Source organism: Equus przewalskii, chromosome 13, assembly GCF_037783145.1.
Source record: "Equus przewalskii isolate Varuska chromosome 13, EquPr2, whole genome shotgun sequence".
NCBI lineage: Eukaryota > Metazoa > Chordata > Mammalia > Perissodactyla > Equidae > Equus > Equus przewalskii.
Genome location: NC_091843.1, coordinates 43,005,819 through 43,020,898, shown reverse-complemented (window position 1 = coordinate 43,020,898; position 15,080 = coordinate 43,005,819). Strand labels below are relative to the sequence as shown.

The window sequence follows — 15,080 nt, the reverse complement described above, 5'->3', positions numbered from 1 at the left end:
ATGGAAGTTTCTAGATGCAGGAAAGAAGGAAAACCAATGAAAAAAACAGGAAATGCATGGTTGAATCTACATGAATACTGACTATATAAAATAGTAACATTAATGCCCCATAAAGTTTAAAATGTATATAGAATTAAGATACATTACAAGAGAATTTAAGTCAGGAGAAGGGTAAATGAAGTTATTAAAGTGCTCTAAGTTCTTTGCATTGACCATGAAACTGCAGCCACAGACTCCATAGGTGAAGGATGTATTGTTATAATCTATGACTTAAGGAAAAAATGTAAAAAAGTATATAACTACCAAGCTAACATAGGGGAAAATATCAAATAATAAAAGGATGGAAAAATATATACCATGCAAACACAAACAAAAAGAAAGCTTATGAAGTTATATTAACGTCAGATAGTAGATCTTGAGGCAAAAGCATTAGGTAGAGACAAAATGGGACAAGTCAAAACGATAAAAAGCTCAACACTAAATAAATATGCTCCTAATAACAGCCTCAAAACGTACAAAGCAAAAAATGACAACAATAAAAGAATTAGATGAATCTACAATTACACTGTGAAATTTTACCACACCTCTTTCAGTGGTACAATAAGCAAATAAAAAAATAAGATAAGGAAGATGTGAACATAAAGGCAGCAGAAAATCAATGAGCTAACTATAACTGATTACAATAATACAGAAATATTGAGGGAAGTGTGTCTCAACTCAAAGATATTCCTCCCACTTGGTTTCTAGCATTTAGATTCAAAGAAAAAAACTCATCTAGAAATGAAACAGATGGAAACACAAAGACTGAAAATAGTTTTAAAATATCAGATGTTTGGTTGGGGTGTCAGAAGTGGGAGATATTCTATACTCCAAGATTACCACAGAGGTAAGACCAAGGAAAAGGTCATCCACAAAAGTAACACAATGAACCCAAGCCAGAAGAAAAGTCTGCAAACTGGCTTGGTAATGATCCTTACAACGTACTGAGCAATCTCAATCCTCAGTAGGCCCTAAAAGGCAGGCATTATTATCCCTACTTTACTGATGAGGAACGGAGGCAGTAGGATGAAGCAACTTGCCCCAGATCTCGCACTCAAGTAAGTAGCAGAACTGGAATTCAAACCTAGGTGTATCGATTCTAGTACTCTTTGCTATACTCTACACTTGGCGCCAAGAACTCTGCTGGTAACATAAAGATGAAAACGGAGTCCTACCTTCCAAGGAGCTCAGTCTAATAGTAGAGAGAGTAATCAGATTGCTTCCTGAAGAACACAGATCTTCATACAGGAATCCCCTCAACCTCTTTATCTGATAGGAAAAATGATGATGATGATAGCAGCTAATGTTTGAGTGCCCACTATATGTACCAAATATGTAAATGGAAGCAAATATATTCTTCTACATGCTTCTTACATAGAATATGTAATTTAGTCATCAAGCAACCCAACGAGGTAGATGCTATTATACGAAATTTACAGATTAGAAAATTGGGGCCCAGAGAAGTTATAAAGGTTGTCCATGGTCACACAGCTAGGAAGCAGGGGAACTGGGATCTGAAACCCAGGCAGCCTGACCAGAAATCTGTTGCTCTTTCCTACTAAGTTGTTTCCTGATATTAAGTTGGGAGATCAGAACACCCAACAGTTTCTTTTTTCTTAATAACAAAGGAGGCAAAAAAGGAAAAGGTTTTCCTCCAATAGGAATTTTTGATTTCTCAAACTTTCTCCACTGTCTCTCAGCTTGCCTGCCCCCTTGCCTTTTCTTCCTGATCCCAGCTGGAACTTAACTGCTGACCTTTCATCAACAACCTCAATTTAGTTACCCCATCATCCTTCCAGCCTACCAGGTCTGGAAAACATTCCTATTTTCTATACTTCCTGCATCCATTTCCTAAACTTGAACTTCTGAGCTCTGCTGGAACTCACATGTCCATGAGGACTAGTGTCAAAGTTTTATTTGGGGTGTGGGAAGGTTCCTTCAGCTAACAGCTCAAATACAGACACCAATTATTAAGGTACATAGTCTCTTGAAGACTATGTGTGTGTGTGTGTGTATATATATATATACACACACACACACACAAGGAAAGAGATGTATTAAGAAGAGGCAAGAGGGGCCGGCCCGGTGGCATACTGGGTAAGTTCGTGCACTCTTCTCCGGCAGCCCGGGGTTCACCAGTTAGATCCTGGATGCTGACCTACACACTGCTCATCAAGCCACGCTGCGGCAGCATTCCACATAGAAGAACTAGAAGGACTTACAACTAGGATATACAACTACGTACTGGGGCTTTGGGGAGGGAAAAAAAAAAGAGGAAGATTGGCAACAGATGTTAGCTCAGGGCCAAACTTCTTCACCAGAAAAACAAGAAGAACAACAAGAGGAGGCTAGAGGTAGAACATAATCTTGAATATCAAGCTAGGTATTTTATTATTATTATTTTCCTTTTTTTCATTGAGGTTATGATAGTTTACGACCTTGTGAAATTTCAGCTGTACATTATTATTTGTCAGTCATATTATAGGTGCACAGCTTCAGCCTTTGTGCCCACCCTCCACTCCCCCTTTCCCCTGGCAACCACTAATCTGTTCTCTTTGTCCACGTGTTTGTTTATCTTCCACATATGATGGAGTCATATAGAAATTGTGTTTCTCTATCTAGCTTATTTCGCCTAACATAATACCCTCAAGGTTCATCTGTGTTGTTGTGAATGGGACAATTTTATCCTTTTTTATGGCTGAGTAGTATTCCATTGTATAGATATACCATATCTTCTTTATCCAGTCATCAGTAAATGGGCACTTAGGTTGCTTCCACATCTTGGCTATTGTGAATAAGGCTGCAATGAACATAGGGGTGTGTGGGTCTCTTAGAATTGCTGATTTCAAGTTTCAAGATAGGTATTTTGAATTTGATTCCTACAGGCAATAGAGAGCTACTCTAGGTCTCTGGGAAGGACCACGACATAAGAGTTGCTGTATGTCAGATAGGCTTAATCCAGAAAAGTGTGTATTTTGCTGATTCAAGGTGGTGTACAGGTGCAGGCAACTCTCTGGGGCAACTGCTTTACATGCAGAGACTCAAATATCCAATCTGCTTTGGTTTTTCAGATCTGCCATCTCAACATGGGGTCACTTAAGTCACAGCAGTAGGAGAAGAAACAGCTGGAAGAGATCGCTAAACCTTGCCAGCAATCAGGGAAATCAAAACTAAAACAAATTACTTTCCTTTTTTTCATCAGATTGGCAAAAAGAAAGTTTTTGTTTTTTAAAGATTTTTTGAGTTTTCTTTTTAATTTTCCTCCTTCTCCCCAAAGCCCCCCAGTATATTTTAGTTGTAGGTTCTTCTAGCTGTGGCATGTGGGATGCTGCCTCAACATGGCTTGATGAGTAGTGCTAGGTCCATGCCCAGGATCTGAATCAGTGAAACCCTGGGCTGCCGAAGCAGACCATGCAAACTTAACCACTCAGCCACAGGGCCAGCCCCCAAAAGATAGCCTGACAATACAAAATTTGGGCAATGTTATGAAGGAAAACAATATTCTCATAAATTGCTAATACGAGTTATAAATTGGTACAGCCACTTTGGAGAGCTATCTGGGGAGTAGCCACTTTGGGGAGCGAATATGAGATTTGTTACATTTAAAATATATATACCTTATGACTCAACAGTTTCTCTTTGAGTATATACCCAAAAGAAGCATATAGGTACACAATTGGAAGGTACAAGGACATTCATTACAAACAATACTGTAATAGTTTAAAAAAGAAACCACCACCATAATGAGAATAGCTAAATTGTTATACAGCCTATTGTAGAATACTATGCAACCGGTAAAGGTATGAAGTAGATCTGTACATTCAAACTTGGATAGGTCTCCCAGATGTACTGACTAAAAAAGCAAGTTTCATGATAAACATGAAAGACATGATTCAATTTTTTAAAGCCATAAAAATAATATTATATATTTTCTGGGGATATACTAATCTGGGTTTGGGGGAAAAGATTCGAAGGAATATATACCAGACAATCAATAGTAGTACTCTCTAGTGAAGAAGAAAGATCAGGGCTGGTGGTCCAAAAGGAATTTTAGGTTTATCTGAATGTCCAGCTGAAATGTTTCATTTTCATATGAAGAAAGCACTTCTCTATCATTTCTATAAATAGATTGTTTGAAATTTTTCCAAAACTGAAAACACATATACAAGTACACGAGGGTAATTTTCTCTCACCTTCTCATTTAAGAATGGCCACCAGGTGGTTACCATTGGGGAAGGGGTAAGGGGGGAGGGCAAAAGGGGTGATTAGGCTCACATGTGAGGGGATGCACTATAATTAGTGTTCGGGTGGTGAACATGGTGTAATGTACACAGAGTTTGAAATATGATGTACATCCGAAAAAAATAAAAATAAAAACAAAAACAATGGCCACCAACACTGGACTGTGCTAAAATTCTGTAACCCTTAGCAACTAAGCGTTGCTATATAGCATAATCCTGATCTTTTATAATGATGAAAAAATTAAATTAATAAATTCAAAGATGAGTTTTATTAGAATGCCTTGTGAGAACATAATAAGTGCTAATATACTTGATGTAGAAAGTAGAGCTGTGGGGCCGGACCCATGGCTAGTGGTTAAGTTTGGCACACTCTGCTTCAGCAGACCAGGTTCAGTTCCCAGGTGTGGACCTACACCACTCATCAGTGGCCAGGCTGTAGTGGCAATCCACATACAAAACAGAGAAAGGTTGGCACAGATGTCAGCTCAGAGTGAATCTTCCTCAGCAAAAATAAATAAATAAATAATAGAAAGTAGAGCTGAGAATAAATATTTAACTTATAGGCACTGGAAAAAGAGGAGAAAGTGATATAAATTTAACAACAAAAAACTCCCAACATAAGAACCTCCTCTATGGGAAGCTGAGAAATGAATGGGAAGTGAAATACTTCTGTGTTTTCACTCCACCCTTTTGAATGTGGCACTCATGCTCTCTATATCCCTATGATGCTTTTATTTATATATATGATATATATATATATTTTTATATTTTACTTTTATTACCTAATGAAGGCCTAGCAAAGTGATGCTTGCCCCAAACAAAATACTTGCTCATTAAGCATTTGTAGAAAAAAATGATTGTATATATTTGACTTCTGAACACTGTACTTGCTGCTCAGAAGGTCTCCATGGATATCTGAACAGATGAAGTTTCAACACAGACAGAGTCAGTATTTCAGGGAAGGCAGCACTTCCTAAATTGTACACTCTCAAATACTGTTTCGGGAGAGAAAACTCATGGTTGTATCACAAAAATGGGGAGAGGGCGGTCGATGGCTGAATAAATTATCAAATAATGTTATACTCTACACCCTTTAGCTCTTTACAACAAACATTAAGCATATTTATGGAAGGTCTAAGAAGTCTCACAATAAACAAATTTGTTTCACACTGCATTCTCCAAACTTATTTTCCCCCAATATTCTTATTAACAGTCTGCCAGTGTAAGAAATAATGCTTTGGGACAATCCCACCCATTTACCCAAGAAACATTTATAGGGCAATTAGTTTGAGGAGGGAGGCAGTGGGAGCAGAGACCTACTTGAATCTAGATTGGCATGAATGCAGGTATGTATAGTGTAAGAGTAAGATTACATGAATGTTCAAGATTCTACTTCATGTTTAAAAGCTTAGCCTTCAAGAGTAGCCTACCACAACTAAGAACGATAGTATGGAAATGTACCCTCTAATAAGAAACTCTGCTATTTGAAACTTTTTGCCCTTACAACACATACTCACGCATTATTTCACTTAAGAGAATGGCATTCAGGGGGCTCTATAAGTATGAAATTTTATTATTAGCCCTGAGAATAAGGTTTAAGAATTGCACAATTCCCCAAAAGAACAGCATTCCTCAAAGATCACCGTTAATTCCAAACTGCATTGTTAGAACTTGCTTTTTATAGCATAGCTACCTGAAACAGAAGCACCGTGCCCATCCAGAAATCACTTATCCATTAACCTTAAAAAGATCAAGGCATAAAGATGATCCTTAGGCACACCACAAAACCTATTAATTCCTGTGTGCTACTCACAAAGACATTTCAGAACTCTATACTCATTTTCTGTAAATACAAATACATTTCTAACAAGCTTGGAGATCTCATTTTCCATTTAGTAAACAAGGAGCAACTAGTGGGCACCTGAGAATAGTCATAACAACAAGGATAAAAGTCGTGGGGTTTATAAGATTTAAAAAAACAATTAAAATACTAAAATAACAAAGGCAACTTAGAGAGAAGGACCTCACTCTCACTGGGGGTAAAGAGCAGGAAGAAGAATGTTTGAGGTGAGTCTTGGGGATGATCAAGATGAAACATACTGAACAGCACTGCCAAAGATCCAAACTGCAGTGTCCGATACGGTAGCCCTCATCACACAAGCCTACTGAGCACAATGCGGCTAGTCAAACTGAGACATGCTGTGAGTGTAAAATACAAATTGGATTTATTAAGAAGAAAAAAAAAGTAAAACATCTCTTTAATAATTACTACATTTTTATGACATGTTTAAAAATTTACTAGATATATTATTACATTAATCTCACCTTAAATTTTTTTTTAAAGTGGCTATCATAAGGTTTAAAATTATATATGTGGTATGTGGTTCACATTAGATTTCCTTTGAACAGCATTAGGTCAGAGACTTGAATGAGCATGAAGCATTCAGGAAACAGTAAGCAAACCAGTGTAGCTCACTTAGGGATGTATATAGGAGGATACATGAGATGAAGGGCCAGATGTAGCACTCTTGGGTGCTTAGATTTCCTTACTAGAAAAGAGCTACTGAAGAGTTTTAAGCAAGAAAATGGCTGGAAGAGATTTGCTCTTTAAAAACATTACTCTGGAAACACAGAAGAGAAAATCGAAGAAAATCATACATATGGGAGACAGGAAGCATTAGTCAAGGCACAAGAAGATGGAGGCCTTATGAAATTAAAAGCAAGCCACCAGAATTATAAGGGAGCTTCTAGGACTAGACAGAGTGACATATCATAGAAGTGTCAGCTGACAATGAGAGAGAGTTAAAAATAGATTCCAAGGCCCAAAAAGCAGTCTGGAGTGTGTTTTATGGAGACAGTCTAAAATTTCTCAAAAGCCCTTAAGGAAATAGTTATATTTAATCATAGTAGCCTTGAGTATACACACCAGCACTGCACCTGAGGCATGTGAAACTACAGGGGAAACATGCATTCCTAACTCATTATTTTTACTAAAAGATGACGTTTGGGGGTATACTGTTAAATAACTCAGTAAGTACTCATTTTTTAATTCTAAGACACATATTTCTCCCCACTTTAACATTTTTTAAACATGAGAGCAACTTTCAATCAATATTTGCACTTAATACTGAATTTATTAAAAATGCAGATAGATTTGTTGAGAAAAGAGGACATCAGTATGAGAGTGCTTGACAAGTTTGAGGACAAGCAAGGAAACCAGTGTAGCTGGAGTGAACAAGGACTAAAAGGAGGAAGAGAGATCACGCTGGTCAGTAAGTCACGATGAAGACTCTGACTTTTACTCTGAAGAAAGTCTGTCAAGGAAGAGGGAGTGATCAGTTGTGTCAACAGTTGCAGATAGGTAAAGCAAGATAAAGGCCAAGAAATGACCTGTAGATTTAGTTGTGTGTAAAAATGAGAAAGGAAACACTTCCTAGACAAGAGCACCTAAAAGAAGAAAAATAGAAGCCAAAGCAGTAATGCCTTCTCCACCCAGTGAACAGCCATTTCAGGCAAGCCACTGTAACAGACCAGGAAGGAGAGCGCTCAACTAAGAATGACGCAAGGAAAGATAAACCCCCTGAGATAAACCCCCCAAAATTCAAATTAGAAAAGAATTTAAACTTGAAGAGCTAATAAGACAATGAGAAAAAAGGAATAGCACCCATAAAATGAACACAAGTTATTAAACAAGGGTGGCTATAAAAAGCATCACTTAAGAGATTTCAAAAATGAATAATTCAGTGATTAAATTTAGAAATTTAAAACATGAATAGCAGAATAGCAACTGGTCACAAATGGAGAATGAGTTAGTGAGCTAGAAGATCAAACTGGGAATGCACAGAATAAAGTATGAAACAAATGTTTAGAGATGTTATGGATAGATCCAGAGTTCCAACATCTGGAGCAATAAGAGAAAAAGAGTTGCAGTTTTCAAAAAGTAACGAATTTCCCACAACTGAAGACAAATGGGAATTTTCAGCTTGAGAGAGATTTCCAAGTGCCAAGAAGGGGAAACAAAACAAAACAAAAAATTAGACAATTCATGGTAAACTTCATGGCATCAAGGATAAAAAATAAAACAAAAACAAGGCAACTATCAACTAACCACTAACAAGAAAAACAGATTACTTTACAAAAGAATAAGAATTCTCATTATAAACCCTGAATGCCAGAAGACAGTGCATTAACTTTTTCAAAGTGTTAAAGGAAAAAAACTTTATACGTATCATTTTATATACAACTAAACAACTATTTTAAGAGTAAATATAAAGTAAAGCATTTTGAACATACAAGGACTTAAAGTTCCAGACACTTGCAGCTAGGACTATTTATTTTAACAAGAAAATAAATGAATTCAGAGGTAATGAAATTCAAGTAGGAGCAGGGGCAAAATACATGAATTAATAAATAAGACCAATAACATGTATTGGAAAACCAAAAGTAGCAAGCACGAAAAATTAATCCCAAATTTAACGTGTTTAATCACAATCCAGTGTTAAAATTCCGTCAACAGTAACATGAGAGATGAAGAAGGGAAGAAGGAGACATGTACTTTATTATAAATACTTAATTTACAAAGTAGAGCACCAATCACAGAATCCTGCTCAGATAATACTTGCTGGCATTTAATGAAACCTTAGACTCTGATCATTAAAATCTTCTTTGCCTCTTCTATCCTTGTTAAATCTTAAACCAAAAGCTGATTACCAGTACATTCAAAGGCTATTTTTTGGTTGGTATTCTAAAAAAACAACTCCTATATCTCATTCTCGATTTTCTTTAAAGCTTTTCATCTGGTTTCATGTATTTCCCTTCTACATGTCATTTTAAACCTCAGCAGTCAGCAATGTGTGGGCCCCACAGGTGGCATTTATACTAGAGAGGCCATCCATGTCTTACCAGATAATAGTACAAATGAAGTGTGTACCTAGGTTTCATTCCACCTCTTTACATTCCAATCAGCTTTCTGCCAAATGGGCAGTGAATTTAAACGTCATTCCAGAAGCTGTCTTTAAGAAAGATACGCAATGAGTTATCTTTCAGATAAAACAGTACATCATGACGCTATCCTAGTATTTCTCCCTTAGTCACCATCAATAGGACAACCTTTAAACAAAGACATGATTTCAGATTATCCAAAGAAATACCTCTGTTGTCTTTCTCTGTTCAACAAAACCACAAAGAAATCTTAACACAGGCAATGTTACAATTAAAGTGTTTATTTACTAAAACATTTAGTTTTATAAAACAAAACTAAAAATTGATACTTCTCTCTTTTGAAATTTACATAACAGGAAATATAAATTGAGTGGCATCAAATTCCACATCTACGTAAACAGCCACTGTGAATAATTTACTAAATTACACTGTATATTTTCCTAAAACCAAGTATGTCCTGTTGTGCAGCATTTTGCTTTTTCTGTGAGTTACTACATTTGCTTTAAAATGACAAGTATAATAGATGATCTTAAACAGTCTCAAGCTATTAATGGTTCAGTCACTACTATTTTGAAAATACTTAAGAATATTAAAATATTTTCATATAATTACTTTTCATGAGTATTTTCTTCATATTATTCCACTATTATTACCCAGTCTTAGTAAAATCAATTCAATAATTTATTTGATAGCACTGTGTCAGTGAAAAATGTTGTATAATACAAATTAGAGGTTAGATTAACATAGCTAAATACATCAACCATTTAAGGAAATGAGGCAATACAATACATTCAAGTTAAAGAGTATGAACACAGAAGAGGACAGAATAGCCACAAATGAACACAATTCAGTCTGAAGATAGTACACTTCAAATGCACTGCATTTTAAGTCTACAGACTATTAAGAAGGCATTTTTCAAATCTTCTTAGAGATACATTAGAGTATTTTAGGGATTCCTTTAAATTGAAAAACAAAATGGCCATGAGATTGAGCTTTGTAGACTGCTCTGTAGTTCTTATTTTTAAAGTTCATAAAATATAATAGCACACTAAAACTCATTTACAATTCAAATAATAGAATTTAAATTTCATAACTAGATTATATCAATCTCAAAGAAAAGAATGACAATTACTTACTTTGGAGGCCCATGGCTGAAGACAATTGGCATAACAGCGAACAAGAAAAGCCATTTCCTAGGCTGGAAAGGGTAGTTTCCTTTTCAAACCAGAGCCACACCGATGAGTATGTTGACAAAATTCTGTTAAGTTTCTTTTTACAAATCACACGCCATTTGCAGTGTTATAGAAAGGCAACATCTCCAAATCCCTTTCAAACTGAATTCAGGAGCTTTTAGTAGCTCAGAGTATTGTTCTAAATAACTGCAACAGTTTTCATCTAACGTTCACTTTTAACAAGCAAATCACAGTAAATCAAGATGTTTATATTTCTGGCTCAGATCACACAGACATACACATGCTTCCTCAGGCACCTGGCACAGACATGCACAGTGGTAACACAACAATTAATACTGTATCAATCAAAGCAAATAAGGCACCATGCACCCAATCTGTGTTCCTGGATTCTGAGAAACCTTTCCTCTCTGTCATACAGCTTTGTCTTTTCTTCAAGTCATTTCGTTCTGTACAGCAAGCACTGCAGTAATTCTTCTGTATCAGAAGCAAACCAGAACACTGTATCCTTAAGATGAAAGTTTCTTCTTTTATTCTTAACCACCAGAGGTTAAAAAAAAAAAATCAATCATCAAGCAAATGGTAGTTAGAAGATAGATGCTCTAACAGGTTTGTCCGGTAGAATGCCTGAGAATCTCCAAAATTAAAATTTTCTCTTTTCACATGCACTATTTACAGCTCTGCAGTACTGCTTCTTGTTTTAATGCATCAGTAAGACAGTACTGTTGATCTAAGTCTGGCTTTTCTGGTTAAAAATTTATATATGATGTGGTACAAAAACACTAGGTCTTCTGCTAAAGCAAGACTATATGCTAGTGTCTTAATTCCTACTATCCTTGCCTGTTTCAAACCAGCTCCCTAAGGAGAAGCTCCTATTGATTGTATGCTCTGCAGTAAGATGAAATATCTAATAAGAAGGAAAGAGAGTGGGAGGAGAATAGAGCTAAAAGGATGACATCACCTGTATAGAAAGCCTTCAGAAACTGCATTAGATCAATTGGCTACTGTATCTGCAGATGTAGCCCAAAGCGCAATTTGTTGAAAACACATACATACACACACACACACACACCCCTTCTGTGAGAAATGTCAGCAAGCCAAATTCTATAAGAATAAAATTGGCTTAAGCACCTTTCTATTTCACAGTTTTAAAATTCCATTTTGATTTTTAATTCTGTGCATTGACGTACAGCTTTATTTGGGAAGCCATATTTCCTAATATTACTATTCAAATTTAACACAATATTGTCCTCCCACAGACAATACAATAGCTCTGGTGAGATACTTTTACACTGCAAATATATAAGGCAGCCTAGTTCTCAGATGTTACACATGTATTTGTAACACTACTAATTCATGGGTCTTTGCTTGCAAAACTTCCTATTTATCAAATTACTGGTCTGAAAGCTATAACTTTGAGGACGACTCTAATTTAATATTAAAAATATTAAAACTGGCACTAAGATTTGTATGTAAATAGTAAAATTTAAACGGAAACAATAGAATTTCATTTTGCAAAGGAAAGCTGAAAAAGATCACAGGCATAACAGCAACTTGCAGCATGCACCAACTCCTCTGAGGAATAATCTATGCAGTATGGTCCTTTCCTATAGCCCAATGATCAATTCCTAGTAAGAGACGAGCAGCCAGAAAACTCAGAAGCAATCAGAGAAGAAAATGATTAAACCAGCTTCCAAACTGAGTTTGGATTAAAAGGAAATCTCATTTTTCTATAAAAATTACAGAGAAAAATTTAAATTTTGCCACACCCTCTTCAATCTGAAAACACAATTCCTTTAGTACCCACCCTTATTCTTCATGCCTCTGCCATCAGGCATCTACTGCAGATACTCCCATAAAGTGTTTGCACTTAAGGTTGCAACGGTGCCTCCCAATGGCCAAAGTAAGACATAGTTTCCAATAGTAATATACAGTTAGTATACTTCCAGGCAGTACAATTACGAGAATAACAATCAATGAACAAACCAAATAGAAGTATTCTACTTCATTCACCTAACACTATTTTGAGGGGAAGAGGTGTGCAACCTAAGAGGAGAAATTATTACCTGAGAGACAGGTATTACTACAAAGGACTCCACTGACTGCCACAGAAAAAAACAGCTTGTTATTAGCCAAAAAAAAAGAGTTCCTCAGTACCCCCATGCAAAGTATGAGTCACTTTCTGAACAACACTATGTTGCCAACCTGCATTATGCTGCTACTTATAAGACTAGAATTTATGTTAGCGAAACTAAGTACTATTCTGAACAAATTCAAGTCATGGATTAAAAATATATAATCATTTATGAATTTAAGTTTCCATAAAACAAGATTTATTTTCTGCAAAAATTTCAAAATACACAAAATTTGCACTTAAATATAAAATTAAATCTCACAAATATAAATAAGCATGACTCTAGTTTTCTACATGTAAAACAAAGAAAATGTGCAGCATATTATTTTCAAGCACCAGTGTATTTTTTTCAGTTTAATTAATTTAAATAAACTACAATGGGTTGGAATTTCAACAAAATGTTCAAGACTAAATTAACTAAAATCTAATTTCAATCACTCATTTTTTAAAATAGAAAAATGATAGTCGTAACTTTGTATGCAAATGAAGCCAAATATTTCCTAAAGATAAATTTCTAAGACAAGCATTTTGTACATAAATGTTAGTAAGAAGACTCAAGATCATTTCAGTTTCAGCACCAGAAAATAATTATATTCATGTATAGTACCAACAGGGTAAATTGCAACCAAACCAAAAAGTAAAATCCTAATGAGCACCTTTCCCTTTTCATAAATCATGCTGATAGCACACAAAGAAGGACTTCAAGCTGAGCAAGAGAGACAGCCATCTCTTAGCTGCTTTAAAAGACTGCTGCCCTGTATATGAAATGCAATCCACTAACGCCATATGTTAGAACTACTGTAGTAAACAGCAACTCAATAAAGGAACAACTCTCTTTTCCCTTAGTTTGGCCTTTAAGTGAAGATGACATCATCCTTTTCCTTGTTCTACCAATCACCTCATAGTACCTGCCATTCTAGGGAATTGTCTAGTGAATCTAGCATGCAAAATCTCCCTGTGCAACAATACCATGAAAGAAAAGAAACAGGTCAAACTCCATATTCAGCATGTGAAACCAAGAGCATTCTGATGATACACTACACTATACTGTTTCTTCAGCAATAATGACTTAATCTCTTAATTACTGAAGGAAGATATAAACATCTTTTGAAGAGAATAGTCAGTAATTCATCAAATAACTAAAATATATGATTACGTGAATCTAATCATTTTTCACTTCCATCACTTTTGGAATTTTATCGTGATCTCATTCCATTGTCCTGCCAATTCAAATGAAGTAACTGCAGCAAAGGAGAATACCCTGATACACACATTGTCTAGGAATCATCACCACAGGATAGCCATTTAAGAATACATTTCCCCTGCATATGAAATGCCATGATGCTAAGCCATACTGATGAGATCTTTAGCTCTTAAACGGTCTTTTGCACTACCACAAAATAAAGCAATCAATGTATGTTGGCTTTGCAAAGCTTCAAACCATTACAAAATATTTTTATAAAAATGCAAATGCTACAGTTAATAATTAAAATTTATGTTAACTGTATAAACTATTTCTAAACAAAAATACAAACTGGAACATTTGGAATCATATTGTATCGAAAGCGAAAGATGAGGTTTTGATAGTTACTAAACTAGAAATACACCTTTTATTTCAATAAATGACAAGACTGAAAAGAAGGGGAAAAAGGTCATCATGGATAAAGGTAAGTTTTGAGAGGATACACATTCTAGACATTATGAAAAACAAAAAACCAACAATAACAAAGACCAGGTTTGTAGTAATCTCAGGCATAGTCATACAGTTTATCCCCCTTCTGCATAGTGAAATATTATAATCACAATTTACAGAAGCCAAACTCAAAAGGAGGTGAGAAATTAAAGAAAAATGATGCAGTTTTACAAAATAAAACAAACAGGGCATTCACTTTTGTATTTTGGTTGTAAGTATTTAGCTTTTGAAATATAAACTGTTAAATGTACTGATTTTTATAGTAAAAATACTTTACTCCTTTGGAAAATGAATAAATGACACTTTACCGTAATGTCAGAGGTAACATGCAAGCCCTTTTAAAGGATCATAGCAAGCTTTTGCACCCCCTTCCCCCACCTTACTGAACTTGAACATCTGAAACGAATCTTTGTAGTTATTAGACATGGTTAACTCCAACTCCTGGTGCCCCTCAGGAATTCCTGCTTTCAAACTACATCCTATCTATTCCTCAGCCTTTCTGAAGGAAGGGAAGCCATAGAATCAGCACTATCCTCCTATTCTTCTGTAAGAAACAGTGTGCTTCAGCACACTGCCATCTACGTCCACTAAATGATAGCACCATGCTGTTGAAAACCCTGTCAAAGCCATCAGCAGGCCACATATGCACTATGAAATATGATCCATCCTTAGGGAGTGACGGAAGAATGAAAAGAAAAAAGGGAGAGGGAAGCCTTCATCATCAACTAAGGTGATGTAAGCCTCTATAATTAGAATCAGGGAAACCGAAGAAACAACAAAAAGACATCACCAAGCTTCTACTTTCCCCTACACTGTGAAGTTGTATCAAGCATTTTTCACTC

At 35.7% G+C, this 15,080-nt stretch overlaps 1 protein-coding gene across 24 annotated transcripts in view; it reads right to left on the bottom strand.

The window, feature by feature from the left end:
* RAPGEF6 (Rap guanine nucleotide exchange factor 6) overlaps positions 1–15,080 on the bottom strand; it is a 200,200-nt gene that overhangs the window by 97,517 nt on the left and 87,603 nt on the right. For 2 of the 24 annotated variants that reach the window (XM_070571189.1, XM_070571192.1), the window contains exon 1: positions 10,358–11,330. The exons of 21 other annotated variants lie outside the window; for them this stretch is intronic. In XM_070571189.1, the coding sequence (XP_070427290.1) occupies positions 10,358–10,411 (54 nt within the window). In that variant the 5' untranslated portion in view covers positions 10,412–11,330. Of the gene's footprint in view, positions 1–10,357; positions 11,629–15,080 lie in introns of those variants that run through there. One more of the 24 variants, XM_070571190.1, reaches the window with a different exon arrangement.